Source organism: Heterodontus francisci, chromosome 36 (genome assembly GCF_036365525.1).
Source record: "Heterodontus francisci isolate sHetFra1 chromosome 36, sHetFra1.hap1, whole genome shotgun sequence".
NCBI lineage: Eukaryota > Metazoa > Chordata > Chondrichthyes > Heterodontiformes > Heterodontidae > Heterodontus > Heterodontus francisci.
Window position 1 is genome coordinate 36,114,168 of NC_090406.1, and position 26,447 is coordinate 36,140,614.

Genomic DNA, 26,447 nt, shown 5'->3' on the forward strand with positions numbered 1-26,447 from the left:
CCACTCACTTAACCTGTCTATATCCCTTTGCAGACTCACTATGTCCTCCTCACAGCTTACCGTTCCACCTACCATTGTATCATCAGCAAACTTAGATACGCTACTCTCTGTCTCTTCTAAATCATTAATTTATAGCTGAAGCCGCAGCGCTGATCCTTGCAGCATTCCACTAGTCACAGCCTGCCAACTTGAAAATACCCCACTTATGCCTACTCTTTGCTTCCTGTCCATTAACCAATCCTCTACCCATGCTAATATATTACCCCAACTCCATGAGCCCTTACCTTGCCTAATAATCTTTTGTGTGGCATCTTATCAAATGACTTTTGGAAATCCAGGTCTACTACATCTATTTGTTCACCTTTATCTACACTACTAGTTACATCCTCAAAAAACTCAAACAAAAAATTTGTCAAACCTGATTTCACTTTCATAAAACCATGTTGACCATGGATAGGGCTGTGAAGAAGGCATATGGGGTGTTAGCGTTCATTAGCAGAGGGATTGAATTTAAGAGCCGTGAGGTGATGATGCAGCTGTACAGGACCTTGGTAAGGCCTCATTTGGAGTACTGTGTGCAGTTCTGGTCGCCTCATTTTAGGAAGGATGTGGAAGCCTTGGAGAGGGTGCAGAGGAGATTTACCAGGATGTTGCCTGGAATGGAGAATAAGTCTTACGAGGAAAGGCTGAACATTCTAGGCCTCTTCTCATTAGAAAGGAGAAGGATGAGGGGTGACATGATAGAGGTTTATAAGATGATCAGGGGAATAGATAGGGTAGACAGTCAGAAACTTTTTCCCCGGGTGGAGCAAAGCGTTACAAGGGGTCATAAATTTAAGGTGAAGGGTGGGAGATATAAGGGGGATGTCAGGGGAAGGTTCTTTACCCAGAGGGTGGTCGAGGCATGGAATGCCTTGCCCGGGGAAGTTGTTGAGTCAGAAACTTTAGGGACTTTCAAAAGGCTTTTGGATAGGTATATGGATAAAGGAGAATGATGGGGTATAGATTAAATTGTCCTTGACAGAGGACAAAGGATCGGCACAACATTGTGGGCCGAAGGGCCTGTTCTGTGCTGTATGTTCTATGTTCTATGTTCTATGTATGCCTGATCATACCATGATTTTCTAAGTGTCTTAAGACTTCCTCAATAATAGATTCCAGCACTTTCCTGACGCATGATGTCAGGTTAATTTGCCTGTAGTTCCCCATTTTCTCCCTCCCTCCTTTCTTGAATAGCAGTGTTACATTTGCTAACTTCCACTAATATTTTTTGCTGGATCCATTCCACAGATTTCCACATTTTGTAGTCACTGCACACCACCATCCCTTCCATATCTGTCTAGCCTTATTTATTTAATTATTCAATCAGTTATGAATTTACCCTGCTAAAGTAATAGCAAGTTGGTGTCCCTAGCTTGCAAACTAAAGAACACTCACCAGCTACTGGAGGTTGAACAAAAAGGTCTAAAAAGCAGCACCTCCTTCCCCCTCTGCACTGAATTCCCATCTGCACCAAATTCTCAACATGTCACTCAGTCCTCTAAGCACTCTGTCCAGAGAGTGGTTAGAATGTGCAACTTGCTACCACAAAGAGCAGTTGAGACAAATAGCATACCTGCATTTAAGGGGAAGTTAGATGAACACAGGAGGGAGAAATGAAAAGAGCATTATGCAGTTAAGGGTTGGCTGAAAAGGGATGGAGAGAGGGCCATGTAGAGCATAAACACTGGCATAGACCTGTTGGACCAAATGGCCTGTTTCTAATCAGTACATTCTATATAATTCTATGTAATCCTTGTGACCATCAGTTTATAGTACACACAATTGACAATCACACTGAGAGGTGGCAGGGTGACTGGTGTGGACAGGGGCAACATTCACACTGGTGCAACAGAGGACGCTGTTCTGAAGTTTAAGGGGCCGTCGAACATTTCTGTTAACGATATCAACCTTTTTAGTGTTTGACTCCAGAGAGTAAAATGCCAGCAGCAACCTATTCCAGGCTGTGATGGATTTGTATATAAATCTTCAATTAGAGACTAAGATTGACCTCTATTACCAGCACTGACTGTTTGTGGGGGCGGGAAGACAATGTTACTTAGAATTTCAGATGCTGGGAAGGAAACCTATTTGTATCACACCCTTTAATGATGTAAAGAAGGACTGAAGAATGTATTGTTCACTAAGTGAGGCCGATATTCTGTCTGCTGCAATGTTGTATAGATTTATAGAGACTGCAGCTAAAGATAACAGGCACCGATGCTTGTGAAAGCCATTTACGTTGTCTGCTTTTTAAAAAAATTATAAGTAGAAGTTATGGTGCTGGCTACTTGGTCCTCTCAGGTCAAACATAAGGTATCTAACTGGCAATGGAATTATTAATAGTAGGGAAGAGAAGAAACGCAGTTCTCTGCTAACATTAAGCTAAATCTTCAAACTGTTTAAAATGTACCAGTGTAAGGCTGAAGCTTTATATGAGGCTGTGTTCTTAGAGTTGCCTCACAGTCTTTTTCAGAATGTGACGTCACACCCAAGTCACACTGTTCAGTATGCATCAATGTGAAGCAAAAGCTGCTTCATGTAGGGGCATGCTGAATAAATATACAATGGCCTGTTACAGTAATAAAAGCAGAAAATATGAAAAATGCACAACAGGTCAGTCAGCAACTGGGGAACAGAAACAAATTAATGTTTTGCAAAAGCAAAAATACTACGGATGCTGAAAATTTGAAACAAAAAGAGAAAATACTGGAAATACGCAGCAGGTCAGGCAGCAGAGGTGGAGAAAAACAGAGTTAACATTTCAGGTCAGTGACCTTTCATCAGAACTCTTTTTTTTGTACCCGAGAGAATGGAGTGCTGCAGGTTCAGAGGGAGATAGGTTACAGCGAGTTAGTGGAGCAGAAAAATTTAGACTGCCAGCAGTTCTCAATGAAAAGGTGGATGGAGAATATTGGAGATGAGTAAAAGGGTCCATTGAGTGGTGGGATGACCCCTGGCCAAAGAAGTGGGCCTGGAGGCAACAGAAGAAGAGCTCAGCGTTGTACTGAGCTTGAAATTCATCATTCAGAGTCAGAGAGGGGAAGGTCAGAGAGTATCGTGAGTACAAGGCAAGGGATAAGATTTGAAGAAGAGATGGGGTCAGAGGGAAGGGGAAGAAGAATCCAGAGGGGTGTTGGTACCCATGAATTATTAAAGGTTACGATCCTTCACAACTGAAAGGAAGATAAAAAGTGTTTTGTTAAAGCATCGGATGAGATGAAGGATGAAATGAAGCTGTGGACCAGGACAGCTTTGCGATTGACTGAATCGGTACTGCTTGAGAGAGAGGTCAAGAGTGTGCATTTAGCAGCACATGGCATTAAGAATGGAACTTAAGATGTGGCGAGAACAGCGGTTCGAGAAATGCTGACTGTGTAGGCGATATCTGTAATCGTGGGTGGATCTGAAATACAAAGAGTGGAATTTCAGTTGGAATCCATATGAAATAAGTTGGAGCTGAAGACAGTTGCTGAGGAAGGAGATGTGGCTGTGAAAGTGAGTTTTGCTAGTTACCTGATCAAAGACAAGAAAGGAGATGGAAAGCAATGAAGATGAACACAGTAGAAGAGACAAATGGAAATCCCATCTGAGAGAAGAGCAGAGCTGCTTCAGGGTGGGAATTCCTAGAAGAGTAGTGGCAGTGAAATAAACACAAAAGCCAAGTACTGTAGATGCTGGAAATCTGAAACAAAAACAGAAAATGCTGGAAATACTCAGCAGGTCAGGCAGCATCTATGGAGAAAAACAAGAGTTAATGTTTCAGGTTGGTGACCTTTCATCAGAACTGGATGAAAGGTCACAGAAATGAATGTTTTGGATGGGACCAGAAATCAGACAGGTATTACTCTATTTCAGCACCAGTTCTGAAGCACCTGATATGTTAGCCTCTCTCTTGTCTTTCAGATCCTACTGATTTGCTTTGTATTTTCTGTTTTGATTGCAGCTTTCCAGTTTTTCATTTTATCTGGCAAGCTACTGTACTTGTGGGTGATAGAGGAAGAGAATATTTCAAATGGATAACTCAAACATAAGCTGAAAAGCCTTTGGGTTTGTGTCCCTCAGAGCCCCTTTGTAGTTTGTAATTGTGAAATACTTAGCAATTTATTCTGCATATCAAATCTTCACGGATAACCTTGGGAAATAAAAAATGTTTATTTTGCACATTCTGGTGTTAAATTATGCAACACAATAAACCTGTCATTTATCATTTCAACTGTGGTATATCCTATATCTGTAATTATAAAGTATGGCCTTTGTGAAGTCTGTTCACTGTGTTGCAATGCTAGATATATATAATACAGAAAATAAGATGATTGGGGTCGAATTAATAAGGTGTCTTAGGTAGTCCTGGGTTTTTCGTGTTCCTCCAATATTCTTCTCTCTTCTCCCAATGTTGCAGATGGGGTTTTATTCCACAGGTGCCAGCCACTCTGAGTATCCCACATATGAGCCTATATAGGGAGCGTTAGCAGGTTATTAAGCTGTAAAGGATTTAACCCTATCCTGCTTCACCCAGCATCCATGCACATAGAAACTTAGAAAATTTGCAGCACACAAAGAGACCATTTGGCCCATTAAGTCTGAGCCAGCTGGAAAAGAGTTGTCGAGCCTAACCCTACTTTCCAGATCTTGGTCCATATCCCAGCATTTCAAGTGCATTTCCAAGTACTTTTTAAATACAGTAATGTGTCTCTACCACCCTTTCAGGCAGTGAGGTCCAGATCCCCACCACCCTGTAGGTAACATACTTTCTCCTCATCTTACCTCTAACCCTTCTGCCAATTACTTTAAATAATTGAGGGGAACACAGAAATGGTGGAGACAGTAAATAAGTATTTTGCCTCAGTTTTCATGGTGGAGGACACTAGTACCATCCCAATAGTAACAGGAAATGAAGAGGTTATAGAAAGAGAGGAACTTAGAAAAATCATCATCACTAGGGAAAAAGTACTGAGAAACTATTGGGATTGAAGGCAGAGAAGTCCCCAGGGCCTGATGGCCCCTAGGGTCTTGAAGGAATTGGCAGCGGAGATAGTGGATCCATTGGTTCTAATATTACAAAATTCCCTGGATGCGGGAAAGGTTCCAGTGGATTGGAAAAAAGCTAATATAACACCCTTATTCAAAAAGGGAGGGAGGCAGAAAGTAGGAAACTACAGACCAGTTAGTTTAACATCTGTCGTTGGGAAATTGTTAGAATCCATTACTAAGGAAGAAATAACAGGACATTTAGAAAGTCAAAACGCAATCCATCAGAGTCAGCATGGTTTTATGAAGGGTAAATCGTGTTTGACTAATTTGCTAGAGTTCTTTGAAGAGGTAACAAGTAAAGTGGATAATGGGGATACTATAGATGTAGTATATCTGGACTTCCAGAAGGCATTTGATAAGGTGCTGCACAAAAGGTTAATACACAAGGTAAGATCATATGGGGTTAGGGGCAATTTATTACCTTGGATTCTTTGGCCTCCTTGTCTCGAGAGACAATGGATAAGCGCCTGGAGGTGGTCAGTGGTGTGTGGAGCAGCGCCTGGAGTGGCTATAAAGGCCAATTCTAGAGTGACAGGTTCTTCCACAGGTGCTGCAGAAAAATTTGTTTGTCGGAGCTGTTACACAGTTGGCTCTCTCCTTGCGCCTCTGTCTTTTTTCCTGCCAACTGCTAAGTCTCTTCGACTCGCCACACTTTAGCCCCGCCTTTATGGCTGCCTGCCAGCTCTAGCTTGGATAGAGGATGGAAAACAGAGAGTCGGGATAAATAGGTCTTTTTCTGGTTGGCAAGATGTAACTAGTGGGGTGCCACAGGGTTCGGTCTTTAGGCCCCAATTATTTACAATATATATTAATGACTTGGATGCAGGGATAGAAGGTACTATAGCCAAATTTGCAGATGACACTAAAATAGGTGGGATAGTAAGTTGCAATAAAGAAATAAGAAATTTACAAATGGATATGGATAGGTTAGGTGAATGGGCCAAAATTTGGCAGATGGAGTTTAACGTGGATACGTGTGAGGTTATCCACTTTGGTCGGAAGAATAGAAAGGCAAATTATTATCTAAATGGAGAGAAACTTCAGAGTGCTTCGGTGCAGAGGGATCTGGGTGTCCTCGTGCATGAAGCGCAGAAAGCTAGTATGCAGGTGCAGCAGGTGATAAGGAAGGCAAATGGAATTTTGGCATTTATTGCTAAAGGAATAGAATATAAAAGTAGGGAAGTGTTGCTGCAACTGTACAAGGCATTAGTGAGACCGCACCTGGAGTATTGCGTACAGTTTTGGTCCCCTTACTTGAGGAGGGGTGTAGTTGCATTGGAGGCAGTTCAGAGGAAGTTCACTAGATTGATTCCAGAGATGAGGGGTTTGTCTTATGAAGAGACATTGAGCAGTTTAGGCCTTTACTCTCTAGAGTTTAGAAGAATGAGAGGAGATCTAATTGAGGTATATAAGATGATTAAGGGGATTGACAAAGTAGACATAGAGAGGATATTTCCTCTTGTGGGGCAATCTAGAATGAGAGGTCATAGTTTTAGGATAAGGGGTAGCAGATATAAAACAGAGATGAGGAGAAATTACTTCTCTCAAATGGTCGTGAGTCTGTGGAAATCATTACCCCAGAGTGCGGTGATGCCACAACATTGAGTAAATTTAAGGAGGAGATAGACAGATTTTTAATTAGTAAAGGGTTAAGGGTTATGGAGAACGGGCAGGAAAGTGGAGTTGAGGCTGAGGTGAGATCAGCCATGATCGTATTGAATGGCAGAGCAGGCTCGAGGGCTGAATTGCCTACTCCTGCTCCTAGTTCTTATGACCTTATGGCCACCGGTTATTGATCTCTCTGCTAAGGGAAATTGGTCCTTCATTTCCACTCTGTCTAGGCCCCTCATCATTTTATACACCTCAATTAAATCTTATCTCAGCCTCTTCTATTTCAAAGAAAGCAACCTCAGCCTATCCAAACTTTCCTCATAGTCAACATTCTTCAGTCCTGGCAATGTCCTTGAAATCTCCTTGTGCCCTCTCTAGTGTGATCACACCTTTTTAATAATGCAGTGACCAGAACTGTATGCAGTGCTATAGTTATGGCCAAACTAGTGTTTTATACAGTTTCAGCATAGCCTCCTTGATCTTATATTCAGTGCCTCAGTTAATAGATGAATGTATCCCATATGACTTCTTAACCACCTTATTTACCTGTCCTACTACATTCTAGGATCTTTGAACAAGTACTTCAAGGTGTCTCTGTTCCTCTACACTTCTCAGTATCTTATCATTTATTGTCTATTCCCTTGCCTTGTTTGCCCTCCTCAAATGCATTATCACACATTTGTCCAAATTGAATTCCATTTGCCACTTTTCTGTTCACCTGACCAGTCTAGTGATAACTTTCTCATTATCAACTACATCACCAATTTTTGTATTGTCTGCAAACTTCTTAATCATGCCCCCTATATTTAAGTTTAAATCAATGATATATACAAGGAAAATCAGGGGACCCAATACCGAGCCCTGCAGAATTCCACTGGAAAGAGCCTCTGGTCACAAAAACACCCATTGACGATTACCCTTTGCTACCAGTCATTGAGCCAAGTTTTAATCAACCTACCCTTGAATCTCATGGGCTCTTACCTTTCAGTATGCTTTGTGGGATACTGTGAAAGAAAGAAAGGAAGAAAAATACTGGGAATGATTGGCAAAGTTCATACACTTGAGGGATTGTGATCCTAAAGTAGATGAGAGGGAGGGAGGGAGACTTGGATCTCCTACATGGGGTGAAGCAAAGGGAGTTTCAATCTGCATTTAAACATGCTGCACCCAAAACAGTGGGTGTTCCATTCATCCTGCAAAGATTCCTCACCTCAAGATTCACTAAAACTATGCTGTTCCTGACATTGGAGTGCTTGGTGCTAAATCTGGGAGACTCAATTGGCTTTGGTACTCCAGTTCGAGGGAAACATTTGGAGATCCTACTCCGAGTCACTATCCAGTGACCACTTCTGGAAAGTGTGTGCTTTTGTTTCCATGTTGGGTGAAGACAGGATTGAGCTTAGCCGTGATGCCTTCTGTTTTCAAATGGCCTGTTCACACTGTCTAGCTTTATACATGAGGAACAGCTACTAGGGTGTGACACTGGAATGTGACTAGCTCCTAGGCTATTGATCTATACACCATCAAGATGTCATGCTCAGCACTGGGCAGAGAATTAGCAGAAAGAGGGGAGAAAAGATGGTGTTGTACTAGTGCTGATTACTTGACCTTGTTTCCTCTATGTTCAACAACTCCTTCACCCAATTTCACCTTGAGCTCAGATTGGAACAAAGTGTTTCCTAGATTATTAAGTGACGCTTTTGGTTGATCGGTTTCTTATTTTATTTTGTGCTTTATTAATGGCTGAATCTGTGTGACGCCTGGAGAAGGAATGACTGTTAGTTTGGTACGACACTGGTTTTCTATTCTACTCGGAGCCACACCACTTGATAATTGAATTTATGACAGTATCCAGGTTGTTCCCAATAAAAATCATTTGGTGTAAATCTTTTTAATCTAATCTTGCAACTAAAATCAGGAGTTCTTCCACCAGTGAAACAGCTAATGCTGTGTCAGTTGGCATCTTTGGAAAAAGAGTTGATGAATATTTGATTAGAAATGGGATTAAGGTTTATGGGAATGAGTGGTGATATTGAATGCAATGTGGAACATATGGCTTCCCACCCTGTTGGGACCAAGAAATGCCATGATAAAGAGCTTACTAGTTTGAGAAGTACAATGTCGGATGGAAGGTTACTCTGTAGATTTTCTTAATTGACATCTGGAGAGGCATCCAAAAAGTTTGCAAAACCTGTCTCTTCAGGAATTAAATAAATAGTTCACAATCTCTGATAGAGTAGCTGGTGCCTGACATTGGAACATTTGATTCTGACACTTGGTTGCCAAGAGTCGAAAAATATTATGATCCCCAGGGATTGATATCTCTGTTTGTTGAGTACAAAATGTTAACCAAAAAGAGAAGATAAAATAAATCAAGTACAAATATAAATTAGTTCATGCATGGCTCTTGTTAATGATGTAATTTGATGGTTCACTGACCCTGGTTTCCCACTGTTCTTGAAACATCAAGTGCCAATAAAGAAGTAAATTTTCAGAGCTTTGCTACCCATTCTATACTTGACTCTGGGGAACATGGTTCTGGAAGGTTTTCCCTTCTCCAGCACTAATATCTATTATCTTGGTGAGCACATTAATTCACAAAGATATATTAAACAAAAAAGGGCATTTGTCACATCACGTTTATTTGTTCCGTAGAACATTCGCAAACTGCCCCAACTCTTTACAAACCCTCTGCCCAACCCAACTACTCAATCTAACTACCCAGCTCATTTTACCCAATCCATGCAGCCACCCCATCTACGTAACTCAATTTACCTAGCTTCCCTATCCAACTCATTTAATCTTGTGAGAAAAGGAGGGTTTTGCAAAATTTGTTAGATAATTCAAAACTCAAAATCCACATATGTTTAACAAAACCTGGAGAACTAACATTTTTCAGTTTGTCTTATATTTTTCCTTTGAGATCTAGGCAACCTAAATTTCATTGTGCACTCTTTGTAACATAATATTCTAGTTTGCCATACACATTGTGGAAAATTGGTCTCTTTGCAGCAAAGAGCAGAAATGTCCATATTTCTTTTATGCATTTAAAGACGCCCTTCTCCATTTTGCCTGTTTTTTTTTTAACCAATGGCTTTTTTTTCCCACAGAAACTGACATGGCAATCGAACCAACATGACATTGATATCTGCAGAATGAAAGGCAAAAATGAGGTATGTCTGCAAACAAATTGGCATTATTTTAAGTTCAACAATTGTGCCTGTGGGGCAGTATCTTCCATTCTTATTATCTCTGAATTATATTGTCAAACATGATTTATTAGCTGTCCATGTAATTGGTTTCACAATTAATTATTTCTAGTCCACTGATCTCAAAATTCAAGGAAATTCAATCTTCTAATTCTATTACACATACTTCCATGTCCAAATGACCTCACACTGGGTAGTGGCTGAAGAGTGATCCTGCATATCAATTTGCTGCTTTCTGCTCCGACACAAGGTGCTGAGTTCAAATAAAGTCTGGGACTTTGCCTGGAACCAATGAGATGCTGATCTGGGTCAGATTATCACATGTACAACAGCTCTTAACTCTTTATTAGAGCTGCTGCCTCTACTGACTAACTAAACTGGATAGGAGCAGGGCTTATAAAAAGCAAGCTCTGGTATGCTGTGTCAATGGGCAATTTTGCTGACAGTCGTGAAAAGTTCCAAAACAAAATATTGCAAATGCTAGAAATTTGAAATAAAAACAGAAAATGCTGGAAATGCTCAGCAGAAACCATGGAGAGAGAAAGGTAGGGTTAACGTTTCAGGTTTCATGACCCTTTGTCAGAACGAGAAGATGTTATGGATAAACTGCTTGTCTGGAAACATATATTTCAATTCTCAGTATTTATCGCCTTCCAAAATGTGTTGTATACTTCAGAGAAAATTCAGTGTGTTGTAATTTAATGACGATAATTGTAGGATTGAAATGCTCGCGTGTTATTGTCCAAAACTGCTAATGTTGCCATGTTTGAGGGTTAAAGTGGACACAGAGTGCTGCTGAATATATACAAGGCATCATAGGACCCTGAAAATCAGGGTCACAGGGATGAAAAGTTGCTCTTTACTGTCTGGTTTATATTTAATTAAAAATAGATAGCCCCACGTTGCAAAAAAAACAGTCTGGTTAAGAATGGGATAGTGGCAAAGCAGTAAAATAAAAGCAAAATACTGCGGATGCTGGAAATCTGAAATAAAAACAAGAAATGCTGGAACCACTCAGCAGGTCTGGCAGCATCTGTGGAAAGAGAAGCTGAGTTAACGTTTCGGAACCGAAGAAGGGTCACTGACCCGAAACGTTAACTCTGCTTCTCTTTCCACAGATGCTGCCAGACCTGCTGAGTGGTTCCAGCATTTCTTGTTTTTACTATTATATTAGTGGCAAAGCAGCCTCACCTTAGCCAAAAGTCTGCTCAAGATTTGTGGGGGTCATTGGCACCTCTGTCATGAACTAAAAGACATTAGTGTCTCCTTGCAGGATCTTCCTGTGCTGTCGATGCCATCGTTCATACTCCTGATCAGGATTCAAGATGAAATTTTGTGTGGTGGTATGAGGAGTTGAACCTTGAGAAGAATAAAAGGAATGAGAGTATAAGTTCAATGAAAAGATACAGAGGTTAACTTGAAGCTCCAGTATATGCCATGTTGTGATTTAAATAATCATATGTTAGCTCTAGCAATAACCATGGCTAGGGTTGTCAAATTCTTGCACTTGAAGGTAGAAATAAAAAAGGAAGTCAGGAGGAGCTTCATCTAAGGAGTAATAGACTGGTAGGATGCATTGTCAGAGAAGCTTATTGAATCAAACAGTGTTAGCAGGTCCTAAAGACAAATCGATCGGTTCCTGGAATGAGAAGAGATTGAAGGGGGTCGGTGAAGGAGTGAGGTTAGGTTCAATCAAAATGTTTGTATTTGTTAGATCTAGCACTCTTTTAAGTTTTTTTATGTTCTTGAAAATTATGTTCTTGTGTGTGACAGTAGGGATTCGTGATTCCTCATTATACCACCAGAAATCAGATGAAAATGAAGGAAAATCAAGCGAGGAGGCCTACCATCACATCAATACCCCAGCCCAGATTTTCCTCCACCCTCCCCAGCAGTCAATACTGCCAGCCACACTTTATAGCCTGGTTGCTTGAAAATGACAGTGGAGAGGCAGCTGCTGGGAGCGCCTCCAATTTCCCTGTCTTCCACTGCAGTCGAGGAACTAAAACAAAATCAAACCTGTGATCTTCAGGGCTGCTCATCCCCCTTTATGTGGCCTCTTATCTTCATGTGCTCTGACAAGGCAAAATCCAACCCTCATAGTCATGACTGAAAATGGAGAGCAACAGAACTAGAAATAGCCTGTGAATGGCTTCTTGAGGGGAAAATAGCCCTAATGCTGCTTAAAATTGAGTTTTTCTCTGTTCTTAACAAATGAGGGAGTAGTTTATCGGCAGGCAATTAATTATACAGAGCTTGCCGAGTCTGACAATGGATCACAGTCTCAGTTGTGGAGACTGTAGATGGAATACCTCTTCTGAAAATTACTTTAAAGTTTTCAAATAAAACATTTCCAACAGTTAGAAATACTGCCAGGAAAGTGAGATGTTCTCTCTCAAATTTGTTTCTCAGTGCTAATTTAAGTACAAGTATGTCCATTCACTACTGTAGCACCCAACTGAACATTATCCTGGGGAGAAACCTGACAATGAGCGTCAGTGGGTTATTTGACCATGATGGCATCACAGCTGTTCATGCTTCCAGCAAGGTCATTTGATAAGAATCAGGAACTGGAAGCTTAGCTCGATCATCCTATCCAGGGGCAACTGAAGCTAATTCCAGGGCTCTGACTGAGATCAGCTGACTCAGTGCAGCAAAGGGATTGACCCTTGGGTGTTTGCATTTGGATGGCTCACTGCCACACTGGGTACTTTGCTCACTATTCCTCTTGGGGAAGCCGTCTAATCCTGAGCTTTAACAGTCCTGTAAACAATGAACTATATAATAATATTTGTATTTATAGAACACATTTCACATTGCAATGTCTTGATGAGGTTTTACATAATTAATAGTTATGTAGTCAAACAAAGTAATCAGTTTTCACCAGCAATGTCCCACAAGCAACAATGGAATGAGCAACCAATTAATCTGTTTCATGATGATAACAGGAAGAAATATTAACCAGGACTGACTCCCTGCTCTACCTCTAATAATATATCTTTTAAGTCCTCTTAGAATCACCATAGGAATGGCAGTTCTCATCTGTAAAGGACAACACCTCTCACAATGTCCTCATACAACATTGGAAATTCAGCCTATCAAGGCCTGGAGGGGTGGAATTCACTACCTTCTCGCTTGAGGCATGAATGCTCCCAACCAAGCCGAACTGACGTACTGAATAAACAGTATCCTGAAGGACATTTTCAACATAAGATTGAAAAATATGGATTTAGAACATGCCATTTAACCCTTAAATTCTGCTTCTTCCACAGACCACATACAATCATGGATGCTATCCACCCATTCAATCTGTGGGAAAGATCTGTATAAATACTACCTGATCTCCACCAAATTAATCAAGCAACAATTAATATTGAACCATTTCTATATTTCCAATATTCATCCATCCATCCTCCACAGATGGCAAGACCATCCACAATCAAAGCACCTCCTCCCAACCGCAGTCCCAGCAGCACAGGATTACGTCAGTTCCCTTGGAATATTTGCTTATCTCCATCTATATTTATCCCGGTAACATCCAATTCACTTTCTAACTATAAATGTACACAACTCATTTTTGCAAGTGTTCATCGACAACATCAGTGCTTTTGATGAACCTGTTCCACATTTACACTCTGTAGGTTGAAAATTCTTCTAAAAACTAGCATAGTGATGTTTGCTTAAACCTATGTCTTCCACTTCTGTGTCATCTAGTTCTGGGTCTATTGTTTAAAGGCAAACAACTTGCTTAAATCAACAGAAAATGTTATGTTTCCAGCATTTTCTGTTCTTGTTTCAGATTTCCAGGATCCACAATGTTTTGATTTTGCTCATATCTATATCGTCTGTCTTCCAGCATTTTAAAGACTTGTATTGTGCCTCCTCTCAATCTTTTGTTCCTCAGTGAATGAAACTTGCATGTGCCTTCTCATAACTTAGAGCCCTAAATATTGGAATCAGCCTTATCACATCACTGTTTGTGACAGAAAGTTATCATATGAGGACTTGATGAGATTGAATGTATGATATTCTTGCTTGTACATTTGACTGCTGTGCTACCCCAGACTAGACAGAAACATTGTGTAGTTAGCAGGTTGGAAGGGTGCAGATTTAGTAGAGTATAAAGAGGAGCTGCTGGAAATTCTTAAAGGTTGAATTACCATTACACAATGGTTTCTTTTTGTTTCTGACCCTGCTGTGTGGACCTGTTTCATTGCTTTGTTGAACTCCTAATTGAAGGCCATAATTGTGACCCTTCTTTATCCCTTCCTCTGTCGCTCACCATAGTGTGTGAGTTCATTGTTTGGGCCTATGATTAAAAACAAAAACGATCACTGTTGCTAACCGTATGGCTCTCCATTGTGTTACTGTCAGAATTTCTGAGTAAAATGTAAAAGAGAGAGATAATATTCAGCATTAGAAATTTACCAGAAATCATCTCTAAATGTGATGCCATGATCAGATATATAAATCCTGAAAGCTATAAAAGACTTCTAGAGTTTTTGAATTATAGATAGCACTGAATGCCAGAGTTCTTTAGGGCATCCATGCAACTTGTTTCTCCATACTGTATTTCTATCCAGATAAGATGATCCATGAGATATTTTCCCTCTCGTTTGTCTGTAGTTTGTTTGCTTGAAACTAGTGGCTTTGTTGTGCAAAATATGGAGGGCGATTCCCCCATAGATTTTTGGGAAGACGGCAGTAAAAAATAGATGGAAAATGTAATTGAAATGTAACAGCTGAGAATTAGTGTATTTGTTGCATCTGAGATGATGAAATAATATTTCTGAGCAGCTGTAGGGGCTTTCTTGTCTGTACACATTTACAAGAAGATTATCTTGCAACCTTCAAGACTGTTGATTGCAACAGAACAATTCAATGAAAGCTATCCTGAGGCAAGGAGACACTGACCAGGGTGGGTTACGTACCAACCTCTCTTACAACAGAAAGATTTAGCATGCATGAGATCATTAATTTACTTATTAAATAAATTCTCTCCCCACCATTGTAATGCACTGGAGGACAGTCCCAGAGTCACCTGCAATCCTCCAGAATCTTAACCAAGTAGCCGAGACAGTGAATGTTGATTTAGTACAGTATAAAGAGAATTTGTTGGCAAAGCGGAGTGGGGTGGGAGGAACTTGAAACAATCATTATCAGTAAAGAAAAAAAACTAGGAAAATGAATGGTACTAAAAGCTGACAAGTCTCCCCACCCCCCAACCCCCCCCCCCCCCACCCCACCCCCCGGACCTTATGGCCTGCACCATAGGGTCTTAAAAGAAGTAGCTTCAGAGATAGTGGATGCATTGGTTGTAATCTTCCAAAATTCCCTAGATTCTGGAAAGGTTCTAGCTGATTGGAAAACCACAAATGTAACACCTCTATTCAAGAAAGGATTAGGGGGCTGGGGGGTGGGGGATGACAGAAAGCAGGAAACTACAGGCCAGTTAGCCTAATATCTGTCATTGGGAAAATGCTAGAATCAGTTATTAAGGTAGTAGTATTTAGAACATCATAATGCAATCAGGCAGGGGCAACATGGTTTTATGAAAGGGAAGTCCTGTTTGACAAATTTATTAGAGTTCTTTGAACATGTAACAGCAGGGTGGATAAAGGGGAACCAGTAGATGTAATGTATTTGTTTTTCAAAAGGCATTCTATAAGATGCCACATAAAAGGTTACTGCACAAGGTAAGAGCTCATGGTGTTGGGGTAATATATTAGCATGGATAGAGGATAGGTTAACTAACAGGAAGCAGAGAGTCGGGATAAATGGGTCATTTTCATATTGGCAAACTATAAGTAATGGAGTGCCACAGGGATCAGTGCTGGGGCCTCAACTATTTACATTTTATATTAATGACTTGGATGACGGGACCGAGTGTATTGTAGCCAAATTTGTGGACGATACAAAGTAGGAAAGCAAGTTGCAAAGAGGACACAAAGTGTGTGCAAAGAGATATAGATAGGTTAAGTGAGTTGGCAAAAAATTGGTAGATGGAGTATAATGTGGGAAAATGTGAGGTTGTCCACTTTGTCAGGAAGAATAGAAAAGCAGAATATTCTTTATCTGGAGAGAGACCATAGGATGCTGCAATACAGAAGGATCTGGGTGTCTTTGTTCATGAATCACAAAGAGGTTAACATGCAGGTACAACAAGTAATTAGGAAGGCAAATTGAATGTTGGCCTTTATTGCAAGGGGAATGGAGTATAAAAGTAGGGAAATCCTGCTACAACTGTACAGGGCATTGGTGAGACCCCACCTAGAGTACTGTGTACAGTTTTGGTTTCCTTACTTAAGGAAGGATATACTTGCATTGGAAGCAGTTCAGAGTAGGTTCACTAGGCTGATTACTGGGATGAAGGAGTTGTCTTATGAGGAAAGGTTGAGCAGGTTAGGGCCTACGCTCATTGGAGTTTAAAAGAATAAGAGGTGCTGTTACTGAAACATAGGCTGGACGTTTAGGCCCCCCGATGGGAGCAGGCAGGGGTGGGGGGGTGGGGGGTGCGTAAAATTGCATGGGAGGCAGGGGGTGCTGTTCCCATTGCCTTCCCACTCCCGCTGCAATTTTACAAGCGGCGGGAGAGGTAACAAACGGCCTGTCCATCCCAGACCAATTGAAGCCCTCACATGGCCAATTACTTGCCACTTAAGGGCCTTCTCCTGCCACTGCTAGTATTTTGTCAGCCGTGGAGGCCACCCAGTAATACCAGGCGGCCTCCTTGCGGACCCAAGTGTGGCCCTCCTGATCCGGCACCCTGTGCCCCACAGAGAGCCCCCCCAGCAGCTCCTGTCACCCCTGCTAGTGCACCTTCCACCAGCCTCCTGATTTGATCCTCACCCCCTTTCGCCAGGGCCCAGCCAATTATCCCCGACGAGGCTCAAAACCCCAATTACCATTTTTGGCGCCAGTGTCCATGATCCTCCTGAAATTAGGTACAGTCCCAGCAGTGGCCACCACTCTCAGTGGCACTGCTGGGACTGAGGAGCTGCTTGTTCCCTGATTGACTGACACCTCCTGGAGGTGGAAGTCCTGCCTGAGGCCAATTAAGGGCCTGGGCCACGTTAAAATCTCTGCATGGCTTCCAGGCCCGGCCATGATCTTATTAAATGGTGGAGCAGGCTCAAAGGGCCTAATGGCCTACTCCTGCTCCTATTTTTTATGTTATGTAATGCAGACTATAGAGAGTGTCACAGGCAAGTCTCATACGGCTCTCGCCTAACATCTGTTACGACCGAGATGGGAGTAATGCACTGTCAACTCAGTCCCACTGCTCCACAAGTCACAGCATATTATTCAAGTTTCCTACCTACTGGAAATAAGCCAAATAAAACACACCAAACCAGGTATCTTTAAACAACAACAAATTAACTGTTTATTAATAAACTAAATCTTAAACAATACTCAGATAAATCTGTCTGAATAGACTTAAAAGCTTCTTATTCCTCCTAACCCTCATGCACACACACATACGTTCAAAAACCAACGGTTAACCGGTTTTAAAAATGATGTTTTAAATTAGAGCTGTTTCTTAGGAATAAATAAATAGCTGGGTTGTAAGTCATGGTGAGTTACATTCCCAGTTCAGTGAGGTGTCCCAGAGTCTAATAGTCAGATGCCACTTGAAGTCTGCAGGCAAATTTGATGAACAGTCTGTAATGGATAGGCATTCAAGGCATTTCAGCTACAGCAGGCATAACACAGATCTTTCAACAAGGAGTATAGCAACAGGTCTATTTGGATTTTGAATTGGTAGTCTAACAGTAGAAACTTGATTGAGAATTCCAGAACTCCCAGAAACACAAAAGGCAACAGAAAGTCACTCCTGAGGCAGAGACTTCTCAGAGACTGGAAGTAAAAAGGAATTTGCTACCTCCAACAATGCAAAGATGCCTTTCCAGGGGTCTTTTCCTCTTTCTTTAGGTGATACACAGCCTGTAGGTCAATGTAGATTTTCTGCTGAGAGAGAGACAAATCCTTCCTTCAAAGAGAGCACGCTTTGCTGCTCTGCCAGATCAAACCAGTTCTAGCCAGTCTTTCCACATAGGCAAACTGATACAATATGGCATGTGACCTCCCTCTCTTGCTGTTGCCGATGAAACAGGCTTGCAGATCGCACACACTGTTCCCAGAGAATATAAAGATTTCCCTCAGTCTTAAAGGTACACAGACCCCACCCCTTAGTTTTTAAACAGAGAAAAATAAACACTTCCATGACACATCTGCATTCATGTATTTTCCAGCAGGACAGTGAATCCTAATTGATATTTCCTCTGCTGAACCAAGAAGTGCTAAAAGTAATCATAGCACTCAACTATTACCCTTGTTGAGATCAGCAAACTCACCCCCAATCAGGGATCAAACCTGGGACCTTCCTTTCTGTGTACCACTGAGTTTATCAATGATACCATGTAAAGATTTGTGGAGTGGGTTACCCAATGACTCAATAAATTCAATTGTTGAGCAGATGACCCCTAAAGATCAAGCAAATTCCAGCAAGTTTGGCCTGGCAAGTATCTCTACCAAACCCAACCTAACCCAGTCTCTATGCCTGTGCTGACCCATAACTCCCATCCAACCTCCCTGTTCCTATCTACAGAGTTATCTGAGTATGACAGTTGTTAAGGAAGTGCCTCTGTGTTTTGTAAAATTTTTTTTTGAGGATTCATTTTTGAAAGATTGAAGAAACATTAAACTTTGGGGTTTTCAAAGGGGGTCATGTAAAGGCCACTTGACTTTGAAAAACCATCCCTGGAAATGTTTTTTAATAGGGGCACTGAGAGGTCTTGTGAGGAAAACAAGCCTTCCTGGGAAACCACCTGACCTCCAGCTTGAGCAACAGAGAACTTTGGACATTTGGAGAAGTTGTTTACAGGGCGGCACAGTGGCGCAGTGGTTAGCACTGCAGCCTCACAGCTCCAGGGACCCGGGTTCGATTCCGGGTACTGCCTGTGTGGAGTTTGCAAGTTCTCCCTGTGTCTGCGTGGGTTTTCTCCGGGTGCTCCGGTTTCCTCCCACAAGCCAAAAGACTTGCAGGTTGATAGGTAAATTGGCCATTATAAATTGTCACTAGTATAGGTAGGTGGTAGGGAAATATAGGGACAGGTGGGGATGTTTGGTAGGAATATGGGATTAGTGTAGCATTAGTATAAATGGGTGGTTGATGTTCGGCACAGACTCGGTGGGCCGAAGGGCCTGTTTCAGTGCTGTATCTCTAATCTAAAAAAAATCTAATCTAAAGAAGTGATAGGGCAAAATTGATTGAGGTCAAAAGATTGACCTCCTGTTGTTGGTTTCACTTTTGAATTGTTTTGAGTTGGGGTTGAACTGTATAAAAAGGGAGAGAACTTCCAAGGAGAGCAGAGAATTCCCAAGGAAGGAGAGAAGACCACAACCCAACTCAGCTTTCCAGCACCTCTCTAAAGGACCCCGAGAAGTCTCCTGCCTTTGAAGAATTGCCAGCTAAGTTAATACTCAACACCGTCTGAAAAGAACAGTTCTAAAAGATCGCAGTGAACCGTCTACGTGTACTCTGAGGCCAGACTGTACGCCAGTTTTGGAACACAACATATCTCATCTGCTGTATCTTCAAAAATGAGCAAGTATTCAGCCCAAGTGCTTTTTTGTCTATAACAGAGCTCTGAACAAAAATCCCTTTATCTTTCCAGTTGACCATTGTATGTGTGTGTGTTTGTGTATGTGGGGCTAAGGTAAAAGGGGAACTTTAATATTTCATTCTGTGTATTTATGCTTTACTTCATTACTGGTTAAGACTTGTTTTATAATAAACTGATAATTTTGTTTATTAAAGAAACCTGGTTGGTGTGTTTTATTCTGGGATAAAAATAGAGTCTATGATTGATTGTATCGGTAAGTGGGAAAATATGTTGTGACCCGTGGAAAAATGGAATTAGAATAAACAGTGCACTCCTCCCATCTCGGTTGTAACAGGTTGAATACAATTCTGCTGCTGCTGATAGCCCACAGTCCTTCATGGATGCCCAGTTTTGAGCTTCCAGATCTGTTCTGAATCTATCCCATTTAGCACAACGTAGTGCCACACAATAAAAACAAGAAATGCTGGAACCACTCAGCAGGTCTGGCAGCATCTGTGGAAAGAGAAGCAGAGTTAACGTTTCAGGTCAGTGACCCTTCTTCGGAATTTTGCTTTTATTGTAGTGCCACACGACATGTTAGATGGTATCTTCAGTATGAAATTGGGACTTGGTCTCCACAAGGACTGTGCAGTGGTCACTCCTACCAATACTGTCATGGACAGATGCATCTGCAACAGGTGAAAGCAAAGTCGAGCACTTTTTTCTGTCTTGTTGGTTCCCTCACCACCTGCCACAAGCTCAGTCTAGCAACTATGTCCAGCTGGATGTTGAAGATCATACGCCACTATTGCAAGAAGTGCAGGGAGTGCTCCCAGTGTTATGACCAACAATCCTCCCTCACCTATCAAAAACAAATGAACTGGTCACTCATCCCACTGCTAATTGACTTGGCTGTGTACAAAATAGTTGCTGTGTTTGCCTATATAAGAGTGTCTGCATTCCTAAGCAATTATGTGAAATTCTTTGGAATATCTTGAAAGCTGTGATAAGACATAGATATATAAAAGAAAGTTCTTTGTTTTTTTTGTTTTCTTTCTACTCCCACTCCTTGTGTCATGTCTTGTCCATCAGACTTCAACTAAATCTTGACTCTGAGAGGCATTATCGCTCTCTTTTTGTCCCATATTGTTAGGTGTCTCAAAGACTAACAGCCCATGACACTTTGTATCAGAAAAGCTTTTGAGTTTACAGTAACATTAAAATCTATCTTCCTATTTAAATGGATCTCCTTTGATGTTAATTCTTGTTTCATGGTGACAGGTGTAGAATCGTTACTGACAGTTAGCAGACCTCACAACAGAATACATCTGTTCCCTTGTTATTTTTGTGAGCTTGCTTCAGTACTCAACTCCATGCTTATTGTTCCAATGACACAGGGATAGGCACTGACATGTTGCACCACAGACATTTGACAAAATTATTGACTCAGCCACCGGACATGGGGGCAATTAAGCTGTATATAAAGTGTATAGGCAAACTAATGCCATCAAAACACAGTCCAATTTAAAACCTATTTCTCCCTACAAATAAAGTAGCTAAGCATGCAAACATCAATGGAGAGCAGCACAACTGTATTAGCTAGCTAGCAAGCAAGATAGTATGCAATGTCAATGCGAATTACTTTTGTTAACAGAATAGAGCTAGCTACACCATATCATGGCTGGTGGATAAACCTCATCAAATGACCTCAGTGGATTCACACTGTGTCAGGAGTGCAAATTCATCCAATAAACAATGAAACTTAAGGAGAGGATTGTAATTGTGGTCATTGAGGTGAGGCAGTAGAAAATTCAGCAATAAGAAGATGGACCATTTCTCACACTGCTGCTGTCACAAGACAATTTAACCCATGATGATCTCTGTGCAACTTCTCCACCTGCTTGTAATATGTGTCTAAAGACAGGGCAGCCAATAAAAGGGCAGTGAGCTCCAAATCAAGAGAATTTATAGGCTAAACAGATAGTACTTCAGACAAGTCATGTAAAACAGAAAAGCAGAGTGGGACAAGAAGGGACAGAGAGATTAATGGTAGGTAGCCAAGACTAGTTTATTCATTTTAGCAGGCTATTAAACCAGATCCTGGATTCTAAAATACAGAAACAACAGAATCTCTCAAGAACAAAATGTCATTTGCTCACCAAAACTAGTGACAAAATCAGATCAACACAATTACAAATAAAGAGCATCTTTCAGTTCCTCCAAATAAAGCGATTCTCTTAAATTCACTTATGTCTATATCTCAGTCTATCACTGTCGATTCCAACTCAGCTCTGACAAGATAATTGCTAACAAAAAGCTTTTCTTCAAAAGGTTGAGCAGTTGTTACTGCATGTATTATTCAGCTGCAAAATGTTTAGTCAGTATCTGTAAGATTGTACTCCAGACTAACCAATTTATATCCAAGCCAAATCTGTTTAACTGTTAGCAAACATGCACTTTTAATGTAATGTAATTATATGATACAACTTCCAAATGACATTGTCCACTCAGGTTATCTGTCCTCAAACTGGATAGTAAGTGATGCATATTGCAGTTACTGATCTTTGACATACTTGTATGACTTGTCCTTTAATCCAATTCGCAGCAAAAAAAAATAGTTAATGACTGTTTCTAACATGGTCATTGAACATCATAAATTTTTACTATGTCAACCCTGACGATTTTAAAACTGCAAATGCAGCATAGATTTTGTTAAGGAATCGTAGACAGTTTATTATAGATTAAGATTTATTAGAAAAGTTACAGCACAGAAGGAGGCCATTCAGCCCATCATGCTATCCGTTACATTGTATTTACCAACTATCGTATATGGATCTGCAGCATCCTGTTTTTGCTAATATCACTCAACCCCATTACACTGTACTGTTTTATTCATGAGGAACTCATGACTTCTGGAGATTCCTCAGATTTTCTTGCCTGTTTTCCCCTTAATACAAGTTCTGGAACAATGGGATTTCAAATGGATGGCAGCAGAACTGCAACATTTATTTAGAAGTTAAAGTCCAGCAACTTTCAACATGTCACTGAGCTTGTGTCCTAGGTGAAAGTAATGAGTGCTGGAGCACAGAAATCAAGAGATTCCCTAAGTGACTTTTGCCATTTTAAAATGAATTTCCATAGCACAAACCTTTAAACCTGTGTTTTAAAATAACCTAGCTGTTAGGTTATTTTAAAACACAAGTTAAAGGCTTGAAGCAGGGTTGTCCAACCTATTTGTGTGTGGTGGTGAGGTGGGGGGGGGGGGGGGGGGGGGGGTGTCACATTACAATTTTTGTCTTACGTAAGGGGCCAGTAAGACAATTTTGGAAAGATAAAGGCATTAAAAAATATATCTTACTATTGATCAAAACAGCAACAGATGTGCATTTTTATGAAGAAGCTTGTAATGAGAAGATTAATTTATTGACTTACTTTCTCATTACTATGTTGGACACCGATTTACTGACTTGCCTGGCATTTGTTTGCTTGCACACTTGTAGTGATGCAGAGTATTCCAGATAGATATCCATCCATTGGGAGTGATCTTGATCGATCTCTCTCCCTCTTCTCTCTGTCTCTCTCTGTCTCCCCAGCCTCTCTGAGACCCTCTCTGGGGTGCTTCCACCCCACTCTGGGGTGTTTCCCCCCTCCTCTCTGGGGTGTTTCCCCCCCCCCCACTCTCTTGGGTGTTTTCCCCCCTCTCTGGGGCATTTACCCCCCCCCCCCCTCTGGGGCATTTACCCCACCCCCCCCCTCTGGAGTGTTGCCCCACCCCCCCTCTGGGGCATTTCCCCACCCCTCCCCAGGGTGTTTCCCCACCCCCCTCTGGGGTGTTTTTCCCCCTTCTCTGAGGTGTTTTCCCCCCTCTCTCGAGTGTGTTTCCCCCCTCCTCTCTGGGCTGTTTCCTCCCTCCTCTCTGGAGCATTTTCCCCTCCTCTCTGGGGCATTTACCCCCCCTCTGGGGCATTTACCCCCCTGGGGTGTTTCCCCACACCCCCTCTCTGGGGTGTTTTCCCCCTCTGGGGTGTTTCCCAACCCCCCCCCCCAAAGGGTTCTCCCCCCCCACGGGATGTTCCCCCCCCCCCTTTGGGGTGTCCCCCTCCCTCTCTGTGCCATCCCCCCCTCTTCCTGCTGCCTCTCTCTTCTCACTCTCTCTCTCTGTCTCTCTCTCTCTCTGTGACAGTTGCAGAGAGTGGGAATTCAGCTGAGCAGATTTGTGGTTGGTCTGTTTTTTTTTAAAATCACAGCCGTCAGTTTCACAGCTGACCGGTGCTTAGAGCAGAGACAGTGGTTCCGAACCTCGGACAAGTTCGGGTTTTTCCATTGTATTTTTTTTAATCGGAATCCACCAGAAAACCCCGAATCTGTCTGAGGTTCGGAAGCGCTGTCACTGCTCTAAGCACCTGTCAGCTGTGAAACCTGACGGCTGTGAATTTTTTAAATTCAGACTGGCTTGGAAGAAGAAGCCAATGGGAAATTTCTCATCCCTGAAATTACCTGTCACGGACCTCAATTTTTTCCCCAGACATTTTGCTGACCCCTGCAATTACATGTATGCATGACTTTGAAGTTGTATTGCAGGATAGGCATATGTGAATACTTCATAACTCATAGTACCCCAAGACCCAGAAACAGGACTGCCCTGGTGGACCCAACATTTCAGCCTGTTTCTGCCCTACTAAACTGATTTCTTCCACTTCAGCTTTATTTTCTTCTCCCCTTGTTCAGTCTGTTCTCACCTACAGCTGTGACTCTTCCGATGCCCTCCGTGACTTTAACAGTTTCCAGTTTCCTGGCCCTAACCATTTCCTTTTCACCATGGATGTCCAATCCCTCTACACCTACATCCTTCATCAAGATGGCCTGAGAGTTCTCCGCTTCTTCCTTGAACCGAGGGCCAACCAGTCCCCATCCACCACTGTACTATACTGTCAGTGTGCTGTCAATATTAAATGAGGATAGTAGACTTTGGGTCAAAGTAACAGGAATTTATTTGCAGGAGTCTTATCTCTCAGGTGTCTACATAAACACTGTGCAACATGAGGTTCACACTCGTGACATCACATTCTGTGGTGATGCTTAAGGTCGCTACATAATCTACCATGCAACAGTATATGTACATTATACTACATCTTCTCCCAAGTCTCTGACTTCATTCATCAGGTCTGTAATGCTGTGAGGTTCTCACAACTCTGCCATAGCGTGTTCTTCTTTCACTTGTTTGAGGTGTTGGATCATTCAGTTCTTCCTCCTCACTTTCCTGCGGGTGAGTGGAACTAATGGATGATTTAGGTTCTCTGTTTTCACTGTCGTTCGGGTGATCTATTGTTGGTTGTATCACTGGTTCATTATCTCTCTCTGGGAGCTGATACTCTTGACTTATAAACATCTTTTTCTGGATGGCATCATCTCTCTGCAAGATGGAGGCAAACCATAACTATCCCTTTCGCATGAGGGAGGTCCTCCTGAGCCACTTACACTTCCTCCTGAGCCACTTACTCTTCCTCCTGAGCCACTTCCTCTTTCTCCCATTCCTCCCCTTCGCATTAGGCCTGAAGGGTCCTTTTAGGTGGTGGTACATTCCTATTAAGGTAGCACTGTTCTTTCTCCTGAATCCATTCACCGTGCTCATCGGTTTAAGGCGGACCTCTCATTCATCCTCGAATCCCCCTAGGAGGACCATTGCTTCTTGTGGGTGGAGGTGGTCCATGCCATCCACTATTTTCAAATGCTGGTCTAGTAGCTTGCTCTACTTTAATGGGGTTTCAATCCAAAGGTTTCCCATTCATCCCCCTGTCTGCATCTCTCGCATCTCCTGGACTTTAAAAAGTAACCCCTCAATTTATTTGTTTCATGATCTTTCATCAGCAGAACTTCTACTATTTATTCATCTTTACCAAACAATGCTTCAAGTGCCTTTTCATTTGTTTTAGTATTCAGACCACCAATGAAGAGTTTTTTGGGATGAACTGCTTCCACCCTGCGTAACATCTGTAAGGCTAAACAAGCTTTCTTACTGAGTAGTGAACAGGCTTGGTTCTTTATAACATACAGGGTTTCCAGAATGGTGTTATTTTTGTGTGTTAAAGTTGTTTATATTTCTCCTACAACCTTTAATTGAATCCCTCCCAGCCCATATAATTTCTTGTTTTCCTAAGCAGTGGTGTTTTGTCAGATTGGACCGAAACCACTGCTCCTGTATCTAAGTAAAGTTGGTTTCATTTTTCCCCGCTAAGATTTCTGCTTCCCAGCAATCTTCATTTTTCTCAAGCACTTCCGCATGGAAGGGAGTATCGATTGTTTGTTTCTCTTTTATTTTACCTTTTTTTGGCTAGTCTGCAGCATTTGTTTCCTGCTGCGACAGACCCTTTTCTTGCACCAGAAATATTTAGTTTCCTGGGCTGGGCAAATTTCGCGCCAGTGCCGCTCCCAGCCGCACCTGCTCAACGAAATGGCTTCTTGCAAGGTCAAATTCTCTTTCAACTGAAGCTGGTCTGACAGCGCTTTATCTATGACCCCAATTAATATTCTGTCCTGAATCAGTTCCTCTCGCAAGCTCCCATAGTCGCGATCCTCAGTTATTTTATATAGGTCATTAATGAATGAATTGATACTTTCACCATCTTTTTGGGTGCATTTGTTGAACTTTGTCCTTTCCATGATAACATTGGCCGGAATTTTACTTTCGTTGATGGGAGCCATCTGCGACCTAAAAGTTGGTGGCAATCCTGCCTCCGCCTGACCTAGGGATCCAGACTGCATTTTACGGTCCCCAGGCCCTTAATTGGTCTAAGGCGGGACTTCCACCTCATTGAGCCAATCTGCAGGCTGACAGCTCTTAGTCCCAGCAGCACTACTGGGAGCGGTGGCCACTGCCAGGACTGCAACCCAGCTTCAAGAAGAAGAGGAAGGACGGCCCCGGGAGAAGGTAAGTTTTTGGGCCCTCATC

At 41.9% G+C, this 26,447-nt stretch overlaps 1 protein-coding gene across 3 annotated transcripts in view; it reads left to right on the forward strand.

Annotated features, from left to right (window-relative positions):
* The window catches only part of sema6bb (sema domain, transmembrane domain (TM), and cytoplasmic domain, (semaphorin) 6Bb), a 578,950-nt gene that overhangs the window by 348,790 nt on the left and 203,713 nt on the right, over positions 1-26,447 (forward strand). For all 3 annotated transcript variants that reach the window (XM_068016533.1, XM_068016532.1, XM_068016534.1), the window contains one exon: positions 9,795-9,857. In XM_068016533.1, coding sequence (XP_067872634.1) covers positions 9,795-9,857 — 63 coding nt within the window. The remainder of the gene's footprint in view (positions 1-9,794; positions 9,858-26,447) is intronic.